At 37.0% G+C, this 20652-nt stretch overlaps 1 protein-coding gene across 1 annotated transcript; it reads right to left on the bottom strand.

Annotated features, from left to right (window-relative positions):
- Positions 1 to 450: 450 nt before the first annotated feature.
- Positions 451 to 10140, bottom strand: LOC126604222 (uncharacterized). The gene is made up of 16 exons (XM_050271378.1): positions 9707 to 10140; positions 9445 to 9564; positions 8992 to 9171; positions 8562 to 8858; positions 8389 to 8480; positions 8106 to 8190; positions 7764 to 7946; positions 7340 to 7399; positions 6510 to 6589; positions 4591 to 4898; positions 4409 to 4500; positions 4182 to 4311; positions 1823 to 2949; positions 1440 to 1735; positions 1016 to 1186; positions 451 to 911 (listed from the first exon to the last, which is right to left on the bottom strand). The coding sequence occupies exons 1-16, from the start codon at positions 9956 to 9958 to the stop codon at positions 803 to 805; spliced, it is 3582 nt and encodes a 1193-aa protein (XP_050127335.1). The 5' UTR covers positions 9959 to 10140; the 3' UTR covers positions 451 to 802.
- Positions 10141 to 20652: the final 10512 nt, after the last annotated feature.

The raw sequence follows: 20652 nt of genomic DNA on the forward strand, positions 1-20652 counted from the left end.
CCGTTCCCCCATCTTTGAGTGTTTCACCTGCTGTGGTTCATTGAGATTTTTCAACAGAATTTCAGGGAGGATGACACAACTTGGTTTACTATGCATTAATATGCTTATAGTTGAAAAAAAATGCCTTCAATGTCAAGAGTGACGCTTATCAATCGATAGGCCAGACTAACTCCAGAAATCCGCCTTCATGGACATTTACAACATGTTTAACGTCAAACTAACTTGCCTATAAACAAAAAAATGTGAGATTGCAGGTTCGATGCTCCGAGTTAATGAGTCTACTTGACTGTAACCATGAACATGGTGAAATTCCCCATAACCTCTCCAAGCTCGAAAGGGTGGATATCCGTATCTTGCCACCAGTTGTCTCTCTGTTTTCTTAAAAAAAACGTGAAACTAACTTGGTAGCATGACTACACAAATTTTGTTTTAAGTTTTGAGTACTAGAAATAAGATATAAAGTGCTACTGAACCTCTGATAAAAAAAATTCGGGTATTCCTTTAAACATCTTTCCACCAAATGCTACCAAAGTTACAATGCAATCACTAAGATGCTTTACAATGGGTGAACTGAGAAGGAAATCATATTCCAAGGCAAAGGAGAATAATTACCTCTCCTGTGAAGGCAATGCTGGCTGACGTTGAAACAGGCTTAAAATAAATAGCAGTAGTATCTAAAATTTTACTCTAGCGAATGCCAGCCTTATTGAGCTGATGACTCCGTCTTGATTGAAACGGTAACTCACTATGTTAGTTTTACTTAATCTAAAGTTTCTATCTGATTAGCGACATTGCGTCCCAGTCAGTGTGAAGCGGTTTTCCCGTATGAGTCATACTGATCCAGCAACGATATATGTTCAGGAGATAACATCAGTGCACCACTACTTAAGTAGTGCGGAGCAACCCTCCTCCTGCGTTAGAAAGTCATGCGGTTATGTTAAACTCCTGCATGGGAATTGACAATCTTTGTTTTGAAAGGCTGCAACGAAGCCAATTTAACATTGAGAGTACATACCTCCTACTTCTGGTGGTCTTCTCAGCTCCTTCTGATAACCGAGAAGCTTCTGATCTTGAAATGTGGCGCAGAGAAGAAAGATACTCATGGTGTGCACCACCTCTCAAATTTGAGTACGTTCTTGAAGGTACAATTGACTGAATTACATCAAATACACGTGATTGGATTTCACTGCAGTGCAGACACCATGAGTGATTAGATGAGTTAAAAGACAAATATTTGCAATCATTGAAATTAATGCATGCCCGTGTTACAGAAAAAATGGTCAGGAAACGTGAACATAGGTAAATTGAACAAATAAAAAGTTGAACCTATGAATTTAAAATTCATCCAAGAGGTGACAATTACAAGAATTTCAAGACAGCATCATGAATTTAAACAGTTTTCAGACATTTTTCCACAGCAAGGAAGTTGAGCCAAATACCTTGTCGCATTTGGCAGGAACGTCTCTGAATTTCTTTCGGCAGATGAATCCTTACTTGCTCTCATACCCTTCCCAATTAACTTACTGAATGCCATCGTACTGGCTGTGTTAGCCAGCATTTCCCCAGCCAAATCCACCCTCCCTACACTACCTTCTTTTGATCCTACAGAAGAAATGCGTTTTGCATAGAAGCAAAACCCATGCTGTGCAATTGTAGACGCCAACAATAATCGCTCATCACACCAGCTGTATGCATCTGACTCCTCCAAGGGGATCATTGATAGTTCGAAAGAATCCTGCAGAAATTACCAATTGCCATTATGAAATGAATATATAATACAAATAATCATCTAATATCCAACCCAAAAAGTATTGACACTAACATTTGTCAATGATTGGCATTTAGAAAACAACATGTCAGTTTCTGAGATCAAATTGCTCATTCGATCAGCAAGCATGACAATCTGAGAGGCATTGGGTTGTTCGAATGCAATATACTGTCTAAGATCAATGCGGGAGCCACGAAGTTTGTCCCATGAATCTTGTACTAAATCTGTCACCGCTGAGGACTTTTGGCCCTGTATAAACCGCGAGCCCTCATTAAAATCCATGTGGCTACACTCATCCATCAACTGATAAGCCCTTGCAACAGTCTCCGCATGTTCCTTTTGATTCTCAAACTCCTTGTGAGAATACTCTGCAATTGTAGCACAGCCACTTCCCCACTTATCAGAGTTACCTTGTACGAAGGTTAGTTTATTAAGATTGCTGGCTCCACCATGTAATTCATCGTCTAAAGATACTCTTTTAATGGCGTTGGCAAAATGGTCAGAAGACACTGTTTGAGAAGATAATTCTGGCATATTATCAATTTCAGTTTCAGGAACAAAAGACGATTCCGGTACACATGATATATCAACTGAGTTGCAAGTCTCGCTTATGTGCACCTCGTCTGCAAGTTCTGAACATTCACAAGGTCCATCTATATTAGCCGCTCCAAAAATAAGTAGCTCCTCAGATAATGGGTTAATACCAAGGACTTCATCGTTAGCGTTATCTGTAACTATACGATATCCATTGGTCATAAACTCATCTTCAGAATCAGACATTACAACAGCTTGCATATTCCGAACATGACGCCGACACGAGGAAAATGGGGTACCTAAATCGTTGGAAAACTCAGAAGCAGTATCAGTTTGAGCTGTATAGTGATAGCAGTCATGAACAGAGCCATTCCTGCTCAGCATTTCTACCTTCTTGGCCTCTAAACTTTCCATTCCATTACAAGGCATGTCCATGCTGTATTGCACTTCTATCTCGTGAAGATTTTCTTCAATTACGTCCATTGATCTTGGACTTTCTTCCATCATGTATAATGCCTTTGTTATCTCTTTCTCTACTACATCAGATAACTGAGAAGGTAAATCCCAGGGTAACATATTTGGCAGCATCAGATGGCCAGCCTCAACATCAAATAGCAGGGAACCATACCACTCTCGCATTTTGGTATCTGCAGAGACAAATCCAAGATTATTTTTTTCTCTACGGAATTCTCAAGGCATAAACTTAAAAAATGAGGGTCGAATTGTGTGTATATGTATACCAATCTGTTGAAAAGGAAACTAGTGTCTAACTTATCATTTAAATAAACATTACTCAAGAAAGAAATTTCTATTGGCTTGAATAAATTATCAAAGCAATTGACAAGAAAAAAAAATGATAAAGGCAACGCACATTCATTGTTACAATTCATCCTCAGGCAACATTGTATACCTTACATATTTTGACATTACAACTAGTTTACTAAACATCTAAATAAATTAGAGGTGGTCAGCCTAAAACCGGTGCATCATAATTTCTCATAAATAATCCTTTTCTCACTCACTGCTTAAAAGAAGATCCAAACTGTGAATAGGCCCACTCCTGTCTCACAGCCCGTCTACCTAGCTAGGGACATCAGTTTCCTATCCTCAACACTAACTCCACCAACACAATTTTAAACAAATCATCTTCAAACCTGACTAGTCCATAGACATCAATAACCTTTTATCAAAATAGAAACACCCACCTCCACAAAAATGAAAAACGACTGTGTCATCCACAAATTATAAATGAGACAGCACTCCCCTTGCCCACTACAAGGCTGTCAACAATGTTGCACTCTCTATCTCTCACTACCAAATCTACTCAAAACATGAAAGGTGGAGAAAAAAATGGGAAAGAAGGTTCCTCGGTCCAAGCCTCTAGTAGTTTGAAATCTCCCACATTACCTCCTATTAATTATTACTGAAAATTTAATTGTCCTTGATCCCCCAATAATGCACCATATTTATCTCCATTGAGAACATGATCAAGGAATCCCCAATCATCATGGTTGTATGATTTTTCAAAGCCAATCAATCACTTCTTTTTTTCCAATAGAAAGCAAATCACGAATTTGTCAATACTTTGAAAAGAGGACACCGATGCTATCAGTAGGACTAGGGGTGAATCCTCTTTTTCCTCGACAAATAATGCTCTTGGTCTAACTCCTCAATTTAGATATCATCTGTAAAATAAACTCGAGTGAAGTACTAAACATGTGAATTCATATGGCCAGACATTGATTGGGATGAAACCTTCCCATTGCAGATTATGTGAAATACCACAGGTATTGTGATTTGGTCAACAAAAGTTGCACAAAACCTTAACAGAATAATGTGGAAAATATAGATCTAACTACAACTAACATGTAAGCCTAACCTTTTCTAAAACCTCCACCCTGACACCAGAACTGAAGATGCATAAAGATCTTCCGAATATCTCCCCGACAACACTCAATAAGTCGCTCAAGAAGCAAAGGTTGTATGTTGGCTCTCTCCGAAGCAGAAACCTGGATATTGACATCAAAATGAGTTTAGAAACATATAGATTTCAAGTGACCCCTAATGGAAATTTGAATCAGAAAATGATGCACTAGAACATCATACCATATATGCAAGAGAATGCAGCTCCTTTTGTGATGGCAACGTGAAACGCACTTGTAATCTATCAAAACTGTCTGGCAGGACAGGATTGTCACCTAGAATTTAACACAATCATTATAAGGTCATGCACATTTCAAAACACAAAAGTTCAAGAGTGCAACTATTTCAACCAGTAAACCTCTTACTATTGCTGGTCAGTATTATGGGCCCCTTGGCTGTTTTAGCTATCTGCTGAATTGCTGCAATGAAACCACGATCTTCAAGAAAAATGATGTCCACATCATCAAAAAGTATAAGATGTTTAACTTCGCTATAATCCTCCTTAGAGACGGATTTTACAGAGGTTTCAGTTGCCTCATGAGAATCTTCATCTGATACGGCTATCAATTCAATAACATCATCAGCCATCTCAAGGTCTGTCATACCATTTGCATCGACAAACAGGGATTTCACTATAGACTTGTTCTGTGAACCCTCAGGATTTGCCACTGATCTGAAGGAAATAGTATATTTGATAAACAAAGGAAGAAAAAATAAATAAATTTTTATGTTTAAATCAGTCACCAATAATGATAAAGGCCAAAACTCAAGGTGAGAACAAGCAAAAATTGCCAACAGCAGGCAGTCTCTTACTAAAAGAACAGCATTTTGAGTCTCTAACTAAATATATTTAAAATAATTTTACATTCTAGCGAGACGTAGAAGTGTCAAAAAGACAATTTAATTTACGAAATATGAAAGGCCCAACCACTGACAAGGCATTGTAAATGCATCAATCCAAATTCATCTGCATTAAAATCATATCTTATAATATAACTTATGATCCCAAGGTAGTCTTTTTAACTATAAAGGTGATAACAATTCAGTTATCATCATCATCAGCAGCACTTTCTATTTTTTTGTTGATAAGAAACAGACTTTTTCCAGATGAAAGGGAAAGAGTATAATGGTGATATACGTCATCATCACTTCCAGCTGTGAATTTCAAACATCTTAAAATTCCCCTCCAAGTGGAATTGCTATTTCACAAATCAAATTATCATGAAGTGATGCTTTGGTCAATATTCTAAACTCTAAAAATTCAGTTGTGGGGTGAAACTTAGTTAGGAGCGCATATGTAAGAATCTTCAAACAAAACCAAAAAATCCAAGTGAATAAAATGCCTTAGAGATCACTGGTCACCACCAAAGAGAACAAAGAAAGGAATTTGGCCACTCTTACATTACACAGACACAGTAGATAAATATTCATTTCTGGGCATTAGTATCTTTGGAATTGGAATTTGGAAGCTCAACATTTCTATATAAGTCATCAAGGACAACTAGACAAGCATACACTTCTTATATCAATGACATAATATAAGCAGCAACCAAATATTTTATTTCTGGTACCAATTTGACTCAGAATCATTAAAACTTGAGGACAGCCGATGCTTCAGTATAAACAGTTGAGAATATCGAGTTTAAGAATGGGAAAAACAAAATAACCAAGACAAATAACACCGAGAATTAACGTGGTTCGGCTGTATGTGCCTACGTCCAGGGGCAGCAACAACAATCTTTCACTATATCAATAATGAGTACAACTAATAATCTTGCCAAGTCTCTAGAATTAAGACTTGACGAAAAAACTTGAAATAACAAGAACAAGAAATACACTCTCTCTTTTCTTTTCTCTCACACACACTTTACAATATTCTCTCACTCTAATCCCTTGAGTGGTATACAATTTTTTGTTTTGCTCCCTAAATTCAAAACTAGTACAATAGCCCCTTTATATAGACATAATAAGGGTCTTCTTCAATAAGGATTATTAATCCTAATTGGAACCTAGTTATGAAACTTTCTCCAATTGAGAAACTAACTCCAATTGAATAAACAACTCCAATTAGGAAAACAACTCCAATTGGGAAAACCACTAAATCTTCCAAGTCTATAATTCCTAATATACTTAGGACAACTCATCATGGGATGGAAAACCCCAACATAAACTTCCTCGGGCATAAGAGACTTAGAAATCGAGGGAGTACATGCTTCAATTAAATTATCCAGCTTAAGAACATGAAAACAAAAGTAAACTCAAATGTAAAGATAAACAGGCAAACCTTCTAAAATTGCGAGATTTCAAAGCCTCTCCAAACCTCTGTTTTACAAGAGCCCCATTCCGACATTCTGATGCACTGAGCTGGTAAGACAACATATTCGAAAATCAGCTCTGATGTCAATACTATTAAAATCCAAAAGGTATAGTGAGAAATTACACAAAACACCAGTTTTAGGTTCTTGGATCAAGTTCCACATAATGATGAGGCTAACTCCATTGTTTGAACAGGAAGCTAAACTTTAACTTCACCATATACTGACCCAACCACAAGCATCTATGTTAAATGTTCCAACAAACAAGCGCAAGCACCTTGATGCATTTCCTAAATTTAGAGATGCTTCGTTTATTATAAGGAAAGAGAAATGAGGTACACGGAAACCATTAAGGACGTCTTCATCTCTAAGTCAAAAATTCTGTCATAAGTTGACTTATCCAGTGATCGAATATTAACAGTTTGATGCGAATCTTACTCTTAATTCTGGATCTCAAGAACCATAATTTAGCATTGCATGGTCCAACATGAAAGTGATATCTAGGAGGAGATAAGAACCAATGAAGGCCTTAAATTTGTAAAAGGTGGTCAGTAGTTAGATGGACAGTGGCAGAATTTGCAATATCTTGTTGTTTTCCTTTTATTAGTACAATGGATATCACACTACAACTATTTTTTATTTTTCTATTTCTCTTTTAAACAGCATGATTATTTTACAAATTAAAACAAAATATTGGTCTAATCAATAGTTAAAAACATGTCATGTTATGAAAATGAATAATAGTTTGTTAATGGAGAACTGCAGTATGTTCAGCACAAGCATATTTTAATCTCCTTACCTCCAAAACCTTAAAACCTTGCTCTTGGGCACAAGCATAAATAGCTGCAGATTTTCCACTCTGCAAGATGAAAAAACTACACTTAGCGCCAAAAATGAACCAAAAGCATCATCATAGAATTTATCTTTTTGTGTACATAATGATTTTTGTGACAGTAGCAAACAGCCTCATGGAAAAAAATTTATTAAATATTGAGGATAGAGATAAACTAGGATCAGAACTAAAGATGCTAGCCCCCAAAACAATAGTACTATAAGGATTGACCAATAAGATGGCATCCTCTTAGTCTTAAACAAGAGTAAAGATAAGGTTAATTAATTTAAGGCCCTGTCATCATTCGATATTCTCTGGCACAAAATTATGAAACAAGAATGAGGTGACAAAATTCAAGGAGATCAACTGGATAAAATAAATTTGTATATACCCCAGTTGGCCCTGTAACTAAGAGAACATTATTCTTCTTCATGCTTGCCTCTTCATCTTCACTTTCTAAATCAGAGCCACTTTGAGAACACCTAGTGAGATCTCTGTTGGCTCGAAAATCTCTTTCATACCAAAGACGAAGCCACTCACTCAAAAAATTCACAGATTCATGGTTACCACATACCTGCAGGATTATGCCATCGGAAGATCATAAGTTTAGGAGTAATGAATTAGGAAATTGAAGGGGAAAGGGAATTTTATCTGCACTTAGGAAAAAAGTAGGACACAAGAAACTATAAAACGCACTACTTTGGTATCAATAAGATATGGATCCCTATCTTACATCAATAGCCTTCATTGGCCGGTACTTATATGTCCATAAGCTATTTGTGGGCTGATTACCACAACTGGAATAGTTTGACATCAACCTGCAAGTAATGAACCAATAGAGTGAACAATATCTCATCATATATTGGTACGTTAGTTTAAACCGAGGGCAACACACAGGTTTGTAATTGATAAGAAACCATTATATAATTGTGTTACAATTTGACATAAAAATTTGACCACAAAGTTCTTAATTCACCATACAAATTCCCAAACAATGCACGTAAAAAATCTTCAACCTTTCCTCGAGAATTTTCTGCTGCTCAATATCTGACTTCTTTATATAAGTGGTATGCTGAGAAAGCAAATCAACCTTAAGCATCTCATTATCCTGACAAAAGAAAGAGCAAATGGATTTGGAAAAGAGTTTCTTTAAAAATTATTCAGATAAGTGCTGAAATAAAATATGCACCTCTACTTCCTTTGACTGCTGATAGTGCATCAATTGCTCATCGACTAAGAAGCCAGGGACTGTTGGTGATATATCATGAGCGAATTCTTGTTGAATACAATGCTGATCTAAGGATACCACATTCTGAAAAGTCGATAATTTGCAGGGTTGGAAAACAATGGGAAGCTTCTCAAAATTTAAGCACTCTACAGAGCCTTCAAAAATTGATGAGGACGTGCATTCCATGTCTGGACCACTTTTCATAAACGTGCCCTCACAAAATGTCCAGTTTCTCCAATCAAGGAACACAGCATCATCCTGAATAGTAGAATTTAAAATTCATCTTAGGCAAGAAAACTGGCCACAAACATTAAATTTCAAGAACAGCTAATGTGATAGCTACACAATATTGATATACATTCTGCACATTGCTAAACCAAAAGAACCATACCTGAGTCCTTTCAAACACATGAATCGGACCACTAGTGATCTCTTTATCCTTCCTCCCAACGTAGCTCAAATCACCATCAACTTCAGTTGCCTCTCGCTTTCTTTTTCCAGCTTTACAAATTGAAAAAAATGGATGTATTTGCTTTCCAGAAAACATTCCTGAAAATATCCGTGATGTTTCCTGATCAAGCATAAACAGAAGACGCTTAGAACAACAAACCAAAGACCAAAGCATCCACAAAAATGACGCTAAATAACCCAATTTCCAATCTAATAGTCCAACCAATACAACAACAAAGAAAAAAAATCAAATTAAAGAATAAGTTGGGGTTATATACTGATATGGGTTGAGATTAATTGAGCAGAATGCAATACCAAAGAGCGTTATAGCAGAAACACCGGTACATATAAGGCAACTGGATAAGAAAATAAGACGAAAAACAGAATTATTGACCTCAGCTTTCAATCTAGCCTCTAGCCTCAAATCGGTGACGACTCGAGGCGCATCTTCACTCTCCACTTCAGTTCCATTAATCTTCTTCTTCGGTGTACTATTCGTGGATCGCTTACCGTCCTAAATTCAAAAACAATAACACCAACAATTTAATTCAACAAAAAAAAAACACTAATTTCATATTCAATCAAGCCAATCACAAATGTACAATAAGAATTAGAACAAAGCTCATCAATTACCCAAAAAAATACACAAAATTCACCTTCTTCGGGGCTTTAACGGGAGGCGTCTTCTTTCCCTTTGACTTCCTCTTCGTTTTACTTTGACTCCCACAGAAGTCCTCGTCGTCGCCGTATTCGTCGTCACCAGCATTACCTCTCGCGGCCTTCAGATCGCCGTTTACCTCGAGCTGTTGCTGGGGTTTGAGAGGGAACAATGTGGTCTGGACCAGTTTCCGGCGAACGACTTGCCGTTTAGGCGTCGTCGGCGACTCGTTCTGAGCTGAATCGGCCATGGATTGGATTGGGAATTGTGAATTGGGGGATTTGGAATTGGGTGGTGAAGTTGAAATAGGGGGTTTTGTAGGGATTTTAGGGATTTGGGGAGAAAGACTGGTAGAGTTTGAGTGTGCAACGGAAACGTGATCTTACGGAGACACAAAGGGGTAAAAAAGAGAGGAAAATTATGGGGGGAACGAGGACGTACTTCCCGCCTTTACGGGAGGGAAATTCGTTTTGGCTTTTAAGACAGATGTTCACGTTAATTCAAATTACGCATTAGGATGTTTTGATGCAGATGCCTAGTGTTTTTTAATTTTAAGATTAAACATTCATGCTTTTTCGAGTTTTGATTAAACATCTTTCTACAATTTAGGTGCCACATGTATTGGAAGTAGCCTTTTTTTATAATGAAAAATTACCCAACTTGCCATTATATTTACTGTACGTTTTGATTCCTAGATATTATATCAAAACTCTTAAAATCTAGTAGATAATGTAGTATTCAATTTTAATAAAAAGTCTTTCAAATTACCACATGAAACATGATGTATGCTCTTCTTCTCCTTCCTTACATCAATGCTTTCAAACGAAATTTCTATCGTACCATATTGAAATTTCTACCGTAATTCAATATAATTTTCCTTCTATATTTTGTAATGATTTAACTTTTTTTCAATGTTTATTTCAGATATGTGCATTTGAATTCAATCATGTTTGTAGAAGATGTGCATTTGAATTCAATCATGTTTGTAGAAGACATTGTCCATTTATTTCGTTTGGATGCTTTTCTATTTGTTCTTTGTTTAGTGCTTTCGATTAATCGTATATTTCTTCTTGCTACATATTTGGTGCGTTACTTTAATATTGTTTTGATAAATATTTGGTACGTTCGTATTTCTTTTCCATGAAAATCTAAGTTAAGAAGTCTACGTATTGCATTTATTAATGTGGATACGGCTTGCAAGAGTCCCGTTTGTGATGGACTCATAAACTAGTAAGGGCACTTCCGTCTAAGCAACAACCTAATATCTTCACCATGTTGTAATGGTTAATTTGTGAAATCAAAATTACCTAGTTAATAAACTTGCGTTTGGTACATTATATATATTTTTGGTACGTTTATATTTATTAAAAAAAATATAATTGGTACATTACATATATCATCTGGTACGTATTTGGTACATTTATATTTATTTAAAAAAATATTTATTTGATATATTACATATATCATCTGTTACGTATTTGGTACGTTTATATTTATTTACAAAAAAAAAAATCAAAGAACAAACTGAAAGATATCTTAAAGAACAAAATTTTGTATACTTAATGAATAGAGTGAATAGTGCACGTTAAGAGCAACTCCACCCTTGGAGCCCTTCCCCCTGGCAATTCACTATTGAATCCACCCTATTGAACAGTAATTGCCTTTAATGAATAGTAACTACCATTAATGAACAGTAACTACCTTTTGCATCTCCACCCTTGGAGCCCTCCCCCTGGTAATATGTAATAAAATATTAGTTTTTTTTTGTTTGTTTAAATAATATAAAATATAAAAAAAAACATTGGAATGGGGCTGCAAGCCCTCGGGCTGACACAAAAAAAATTAAATAATGTCTGGCCCTCGGGCTGCAGGCTGGTGGATTCCTCACGGGCCTTGTGCTCGGGCTCCCACCCTCACTCGGGCTCTCCATGGCTGGAGCACTGTCCACCGGGCCTCAGGCCCTTTCTTCTCCCCTGTCCCCCGAGCAATCCACATGGGTGGAGTTGCTCTAATGTTTATAGAGACTACAACAATAAGCCTTGTCCTTGTGGGATATGAACTAATTATACGAGACATACACGAATTACAATTCAATGTAAGACTAGGACTCCTTATCCGTACTAAAAGCAGCATCAGTATCACAAGAAGATTGTACAGCAGCAAGCAAGTTGATTCAAACTTCGTTGGCTTATCACAAACAACAGGGCAAGTTTTTGCTCTCTGACTTCCTCCAATTTTTCTCTTTCCATATTCGTAGCTGCAAAAAAGGACTTGGCAACTTCAGGAGGGATTTTAACGCTATTCCAAATAGAAAGTGTGCCTACAAACCTGAAAACCAAAGGGGTATCATCTTTATTTGCAATTTGGAAAACTAATGAGGTACATATCATTTTTGTCCTTGAATTTCAAACTTCAAAAAGCATATCCCCAGAAAATTTTCCGAATGAAAAACTCTCTCCACAAATTCAAACGACAAACTGTAGCTTAGAAGGCAAAACATCATAGCTTTTCTTTCTAAAGTAATAATTTAGAGCAATTCTATATTCACATAAATTACTAAAAGCCTAAGAAGATAATCAACGTATCAGCGTCTTGATAAACCTAAAGCAGTACAGAATTTTGCTGAAACCTGCTCAACGTACCATTTTCAAACCACCGAAAACCAAGAATGAAGTAGCAGAATAATATCATATATACGTCTAATTATCTCACACGACAAGAAGATAAAATTGTGAAAATAACCACTAATTGAATTGCATAAACCCATTCAAAATTCAAAAATGGGAGATCACAAATTCAAACGTGGTAGAAGAAATCCATGTTCTCAAATTCAACAAATCAGAAATTACTTCCTACAAAAAAGGTCACGTACAATTAAATATCAGCTGCCAAGGATATATTTGGAATTCAATAATTAGCATTTTAATTCTAAAAAAAAAATACAATAATGACATGTATTTAAATAAATATAAAAATAATGAGGTGGCTATTGTTTAAAGTTGTAACATCCCACATCGCCCAGGGGAGTGATCCTTAAATGTATATTCCCATCCCTACCTAGCAAGAGGCATTTTGGGAGCTCACTAGCTTCGGGTTCCATCCGAACTCCGACATTAAGTGAGTAGCGCACGAGAGCACTTCCATGATGGGTGACCCACTGGGAAGTTCTCGTGTGAATTCCCAGAAACAAAACCGTGAGGGCGTGGTCGGGGCCCAAAGCGGACAATATCGTGCTACGGTGGTGGAGTGGGCCCGGGATGTGGTGGACCCCGGGCCGGGATGTGACAAAAGCGCCTTAATCAAATTTTAAAATAGAACCAATGTTTGATCTAAAAAGTACTAAAAAAATACAAGGGATTCTAATTTTCTCAAAAATGAAATTGCATTATAGCTACATTAAGGTTCGAAAAAGTATTATAATTAATATACAAATATTTCTTTATGATCTGAGTAGTTGTAACATGTTGGTAGATGCCACTCATGACACACCCCGTCCCGAATGAGGGCATGCTGGCCGTCACGTGAGAGTGACATAACCATTTGCACAGTTCGGAAGCTTTAAAGATACAATTACTACGAGGTAACACATGAGGGTGAATCCTATTTTTGTGAATTCTGTCAGAACACCGTTGGATTCCTCGTGGCCACCAAAGCTCTGCTATCTTGAACCTGGAGGGGCGCAAAACAAAGTTGAGTGGGTCAATAAAACAAGGTTTTTCGAAAATCATCTCATTATCAAAACGCTAACCCCTCACTGTAAAACTCGTATACTTTCCCAGAAAAATAGTATATATATAACCATATATAACAGTAAATAACCCAAATCATAAGTCTTTAACACTTTTCAAGAAATATGCCATGATATGCTTCAAAACATGATAAGGATGCATCAATATAACATGTGAAATAAGGAATCAACCGGAGACCCTGCAGTTGTCCTGTACGGTTAATTCTATAGCTCAATATCCAATCCAACCGGAGTCACCACTGTGACCTGTATGGCACTACTCTGCACATAAATCGGAACTACCTGAAGTAGTCTGTACGACAAGAATTGGTGTAAGAATACGCTCTAGTGCTTCTCTCATCAACAGCTGTATAATAATCTAAAGTCACCTACAAATCGGAACCACCTCTAATGGTCTGTACGACATGTCGGAACCACCTCTTATGGTCTGTACGACATGCACCTACTTGGATCCAAGGTAAGCGTATGGTGCGGGGTAAGCACTAACACCAGGGGTGCAGGTTATGAGCTCTCAACACAATTCATATCATTAATAATTCACATGAACATATAAAACTCACCTGATACTCACCTATGCGTCCACAACACCATTTCATATATATGCATCAAATACTAATTCATATAATTCATATATTATGTATGCATGGCATTTTAAAACTTACTTTCATATAAATTAAATTTCTGGGAAAAATCAGTAATATATAGGTATAAACTGAAAATAACTGCCCACTCACCTGGAGTTTGCCCTACAACTCCCTAGCACAACACATCAAGATGTCATGACGATCGGCGCCTAGAACAATCATCAAATCAAACCTCATAAATCATATCGATAGAATATATAACTTATATAAAACACGTCACTACATAGTTCGATCCGGAAGATCTGCAACTCAGATTTCCAATCCATAACTTTCAGAGGTCCACAATATATCTCTAGAACAACATCCTAAAATTTCCGTACCATCCAACGGTCGGATCTCCGTCAATTGTCAAAACCAAGTGACGGTTAACATTCTATTTTATGAACTTACAACTCCAATTCCGAAAGATCCGTAAATCAGATTCCCAATCTGTAAGTTCCTATAATCCTCAAATATTACGTATTACAATGTATCAAAGTTTGGTGACGATCCAACGGTCGAATCGTCAATTCACATTTTCACCTAACCACAAATCATAACGAACTTAGGTTCAATTACTCCATTTACGTCAATCAATTATCAAAACTGAACCTAGAACATTAAACACATGCTAAGAATGACATTGGCTGGCCACTGGCCACGCGCCGCCACACAGGCCGCCGTGGGTGGCGGTCGGCCACCCCGACTCGCCGGAAAGTCCAACTATTTCCAAAAATTACCAAAATTTACAGAAATGAAGATCTCAATGAGTAGAGTAAACTTTATACTTGTGGTCAAGGCCAATTTGGCCTGGAAAGGCTCCAATTCCATCAAACTCGTGAAGAACCCTAGAAATGGGTGAGTTCCAATTCGTTCTCAAATCAACTCCGCTATCCCAACCAATGCTTGGGCTTTGTTCTAGGCCTCAAGAAGATGCTATGGGTGGTAACAATTGGAAGGAATTGCTTCGGGATTGGGTGATTCGAAGCCCTTCTTGCGATTTTCTCCATTTTCAAAGCCAAATCCCTCCAATTTTGAGATGGAATGGATAGAGGAAGGCTCCTAGAGTGTTTCCCATGAGGTTTCTTGAAGTAATTCGCCGGAAAAACGGGTGAAAATCATCGAAAATAGGCATGGGTGCCGATCGAGTCAAGAATGGGCCAAGGGGATCTTGCTGATCCCCCGCGCCACGCTCTCCCTCTTTTCCTCCTTTTCTCTGTCCGATTGGCCAGGCTTCTCTCTCTCTCTTCTCTCCATTCGCCCAACTCTCTCTCTTTTCTCTCCTGAAGCTCCTGCTATCTTCCTCTGGTTGGGCAGCTGTGCCCAATCTCTTCTTCTTCTTTTTCTTCACCAGTCACGCACACACACACACACACACACACACAAAGCCTTCCTTCATCTTTTTATTTTTATTTTCTTTCCCTTACATCCAAGCCATCCATTTCATATTTCCTTTAATCTAGGCCATCCAAATGGCACACCAAAATTTTTATAATAAAATTCATAAAATGCCCAAACTTTAAACTTTAAAATCTTTTTCGTTATAACTCCAAATCACGAACCATCTGCACCCACGCTTCCGTAGCGACGAGTACTACGAGGATATGTCAAGAAAACAAATCTTAGATGGCACGACACAATGATTAATCTCGAATAATGCGGGTGCCTCAAAGGGCATTTTTGTAAAATCCTTTATTAAAACTTTAAACACTCTTAAAATCAAGGACGGGTTGTCACAACTCATGACTTGTGAAATAAATTAATATATTAATTAATTTCAATGCCACCTTTAGTTATAACCTTAGATGTCACATATCTATAATAGTATTTACAACATTACATGAATGATGATAAGATTTAATTAATTGTTAGGGGTGCTTATAAATTCCAATAGGAGCATTTTGCATCAAAACTCAGAAGGGTGCGGTTAGGGTGCTTATAAATACCTCATTTTTTTTCTTCTCATGTTTTTATATAAAGCCATGGGCCCAATGAACAGTGTTTTATGGTGTCACAAGCTTCACACAAAAATAATTAGACAAAAATGTCTCTCAAATAAAAAACTTCAAAAGCAATCCAAAATAATACATCAAATGTGACAAGGATATTTTTATCATTTTATTGGTGTTTTTTTAATAATTAATTTTTTTGTACAGTTTATTTATTTTTAAATAATTAGTACCTCACAATAGGTTAGCAATAATGTGATTCAATCAGTTGTTCATTAAATATTATTTTCTCTATTTTTAAACACATTCAAAATGACACATCCCGACCGAGATTGAGACATGCTGACCGTCACGTGAGGGTGACGTAGTCATGTGCATAGTGCGGAAGCAATAAGGATAATAAATATACGAATAAATAAAAACGAAAGCTACTAAAGTGCACTAATAAACAAGAAGTGTTAGGAGTGAGTTACAAGAGTAAATACTCATAATCAAAGCATAGAAAATCTAGGTGCAGTCCAGTAGGACAAGTACTCATTATACAGTACCAGAATATGTCCTAAAATATTTTATTATGTCAGAATCGCCAAAATCCTTGTACGCCACCAACAGCAAGTCTACCTAAAACCTGGAGGGGCGCAAAACAGAAAATGTGAGTGGGCAAAAACAAATGTTTTTCAAAACCATTTCATCATTAAAATGCTCTAACCCCTTGCCATAAAATTCGATACTATGAGCCCGTAGGCAAAAACCGTTTGTAAAACAAAGTAATAACGAATGAAATAGAAACGAACGAAAGTAGGGAAAATAGTCATTTTGCCATGATTTTGGGAAGGTTCCAAATTTTGTTCTGGATGGAAATAGGCTACCAGAAAGAAGGAATAAAATAAAAAATAAAATAAAAAAAAGAGGAAGGGGGGATGCCCAATCGGGAAGAGAGAGAGAAGAGAAAGGGACCAATGGAAATGAGAGAAAGGAGGGAAATGAGAGAGAAAAAAAGGGAGGGGGAACCGGGTACCAACCAACCTGTGCGACAGTCTTGACCTGAAGCTATATCCGGCGGTTTTCCATCGTTTTTCGGGCAATTTTCACCGATTCACCACCTGGAAATTTTACACCGGCCTTCCCTCTTCAATTTTTACCCATGATTGATGGGTTTTTGGTCCTAATTTCGTGAAGAACCCATAAAGTGGAGCCGAGGGTCTCGTGGTGGGGATCCACCAAACCTGAATAATGAAGGATGATTTTGTGAAAACATGTTCATTTAAGCAACATCTATAAGCATGCAATTAACAATTAAAAGGCGGAATCATGCTTGCATGCACTTAAAAACAAAACATTAACCATGAAATTCAAAGCCTAGTAGATTGGTGAACCAAGACTCAACTCAAATCAAAGTGAGTTGAGAAATATACCTTTGTAGATTCCTCTTTGTATAAGCAAAGGCTAATCACCCAAAGAGAGGGCCTTCATTCCTTGCATCTAAAATCTATGGATTTGGATGGATGAAAAGGTTTCTCCAAGTTCCCAAAATTGAGAACCTCTAAGTCTCCACACCAAGGAGAGATTGGAGAAGGAATGAGTGACCTTGGAGTAGTGGGATTGCTAGATGCACCCTCCCAGGGGGCCGGCCTCCTAGAGAGAAAAGGAGAGACAAGTTCTCACCAATTTTCTCTAAAAGAAACCCATAATGAATTTAGGCTATAAAGTCCTTTATATAGTCACTTCAAATAAGTGACCTAAAGAACCAAAAGGTCATTCTCTCTAACTTGGTCGGCCATAAGAGTTTTATTGGGCTTTTGGGCCTTTGTGAATTAAGTTGTCATACAACTTAAGTCAATGGGCTTGACGTTCGAAGCCCATTGGGCCTTGAGACCCAAAACTAACCCGTGGTCTTTTAACGAACTTTATTCGTTTGATTAATTAACATATTAATTAATCCTTGCCATAAATAATTAAACCATTTAATTATTCTTACTCATCTCCATTGTTTCTTCAATCTCCACCTTACACGGTGTACGATCCATTAGGTTCCTTTTAGCGACGCAGTGGGCGATTAAAACTCTTTAAAATCGATTGTGAATTGAAACTTACTTTCAATTCTCCCTTTAGTGTTTATACACGTTTAGGGCTTCCACAAACCAAGAGTGACACCTAGTAGCATATCATGGTTACCCAAGCTAATCAGAAGAGGTGGAGAACCTATTCAGTTTAGGATTACAAATGCAATACGGTCTTTCTCTAATACAATACTCTTGACCACATTGTTTGGTTTAATAGTTTATTTATTCATGTCTACTATCCAATGTGATTCGTGTGCTTATATGATTACCTTGAATGTGATTTGGAACGACTTCCTAAATCTCATTCTTACTCTGGCCAGAGGTTCTAAATCATATCATAGAGTATTCTCCCTCAAACGGTTTGAAGGTTAGAGATCCCTTGTTGCGCATTCACTTGCCTCCATAGCTAAGTGGCTTAACCCCAACGATGTTGTGGACACCCTCCTGATGGAGTGACTTTGACATAATCAAAGATCAAGTACTTAACCACAAGACAAACGTGATGCCTCAGGTCAAATGACTACTTTGCATTATCCCAACCATGAGTTCTCATATGACATGAATATGAGAACTCTTCATTGATCGTGTTCAGTGAACTCATTCTCTATTGAGCACCTACATACTTGTCTTGATGTCACACACACCAATGACTCGAGACTAGTCACTCTCCCTGAGAGAATACACAGCACGTACTGATCTTAACGGACTGTCAATGCCCAATTGGCAATCCTATGATCAGGAACGTTTAGGATGTGTCTACGAAAGAATGGTCTCATGAATCTAACTTCTTTAGATTGCATTCTCCCAATCACATATTCCTTGGACTTATCGTTTAAGCATATAACATTTATATGAGACGGCTTAAACAATAATATTTGCCCTTTATATTTAAACTAGATTAGTTTAACATGTGAAATGTCCGTAAAGTATCATCATATGATTGGCTTTAGGGCACATTTCCAACAAATAAAACTTTCACCACCACCACCATCAATGGACTCCCCTCAACCTCAGGAAAAAAGCCTAGGCATTGGTTGGGGCGGCGAAGCATCGGAGGTGACGAATTTTAGCCACCAATTTCTAGTGTTTTTGGCAAGTTTGAGTGAAATTGAGGCTTTTTCCGGCTAAATTGGACCTCGGCTCATGTATGAAAAGTATTCCTCTCCTTGATTTGTACATTCCTGCAAAATTTGGTAATTTTTGGAAATAGTTAAATTTTCCAACGAGTTGGGGCAGCCGACTGCCACTTGCGGCGGCGCATGGCCAGTGGGTCGTCGATACTATTTTACACTAAATTGATATCTTGATCTCAGATTTTGATGCCCGTCGTATGTGATTTTATTATTGTGAATCTAGTTTTATTAAGATGCATTACTTGATTTTTATTTGACTTGACGATCTGACCGTTGAATTGTCACCAAACTCTAATGCACTATAGAACGTAATATTTGAGGATATTAGGAACTGACGGATCGGGAATCCAATTTATGGATCTTTCTGAATTGGAATTCTAAGTTTGTAAAATAAAATGTTTACCGCCACCTAATCCTAGTAATTGGCGGAGAATCTGACCGTTGGATTGCAAGGAGAATTTAATATGTCATTCTATAAGCATAATGCGGACCTTAGAAAGTTACTGATCCGAAATCCGATGGGCGGATCTTTTGGATCGAATTACGTAGGGTTGTGGACCCTACCTTTGATCGAGAGTTGACTTTTAGTCAACATGGCTCATAATGTTTTGAAGATTAAATTTAGTATTGCGGGATCTTATGTGAAGTCTTGTGGGCCTATATTGGTTAGAAAGTGACTTGAACTTATGTGATATGGTTTTTACCTTGATTTCTTATATTTATATCTTTTGTGAATATGAAATGGATAAAGAATGAGTGGTGAACTACGAAGAGCTTGATCCCACTCAAGGGTATGTAGGTAGTCTAACAGGGGTTAGATGCAGCCCTAAATAATAGAGAATTAATCTTTTGTTAAGAATTTGTTTTAATAGAAGAAATTTGAGGATTAAATTTATAATTTAATCATATGTTTTGATAATGAAAATATGGATATAGTTTTGTGAGGAATTAAGGAATTGAAGTGAAGAATCGTGATTAATGGTAGTAAATTAAACAAGAGTTTAAATTGGGCCTATCACAGACATTATATTCTTGAAACAACAGTTTTGGAGTCAAGACGTTACAAATATCTTATGACTATGTTCTTTGGTATTCTTTAATGAAATACTACGAATTTGATAGATAGGTTGACATATTTGACAGTGGCTTAAAACTTGAATAAAAATTACTATCTTTGCGTTTGCTTATGACTTGTACTTTTGATTTTCTTTTGCTTAATGGGTTTTCAATAGAAAAAGAAAGGAAACAATCAACATGGAGATTTTTTTTTTGCCTTGCCATCGAAGCAAAGAGTTTCTTGGAGGGGGCTCCAGAATATAATGATTGGAAGTTGCTGTTATAAGGCTTTGTGAGATGTACTTTGGCGTGACAATATTTTTAAATTGATGCGTTGGTTTTGTTTGGAAATTTGAAAAAACAAGTTTGAGA

This window comes from Malus sylvestris, chromosome 15 (genome assembly GCF_916048215.2).
Source record: "Malus sylvestris chromosome 15, drMalSylv7.2, whole genome shotgun sequence".
NCBI classification, from domain to species: Eukaryota; Viridiplantae; Streptophyta; class Magnoliopsida; order Rosales; family Rosaceae; genus Malus; species Malus sylvestris.

Excerpts from the sequence above, each read along its gene's own strand:
- LOC126604222 (XM_050271378.1), bottom strand. The coding sequence starts at position 9,958 with ATGGCCGATTCAGCTCAGAACGAGTCGCCGACGACGCCTAAACGGCAA. Across the intron at positions 8,191-8,388 it reads CAGAAAATTCTCGAGGAAAG|GTTGATGTCAAACTATTCCA; the intron begins GTTGAAGATTTT and ends CATTACTTGCAG. Across the intron at positions 4,312-4,408 it reads TGCATTCTCTTGCATATATG|GTTTCTGCTTCGGAGAGAGC; the intron begins GTATGATGTTCT and ends GTCAATATCCAG.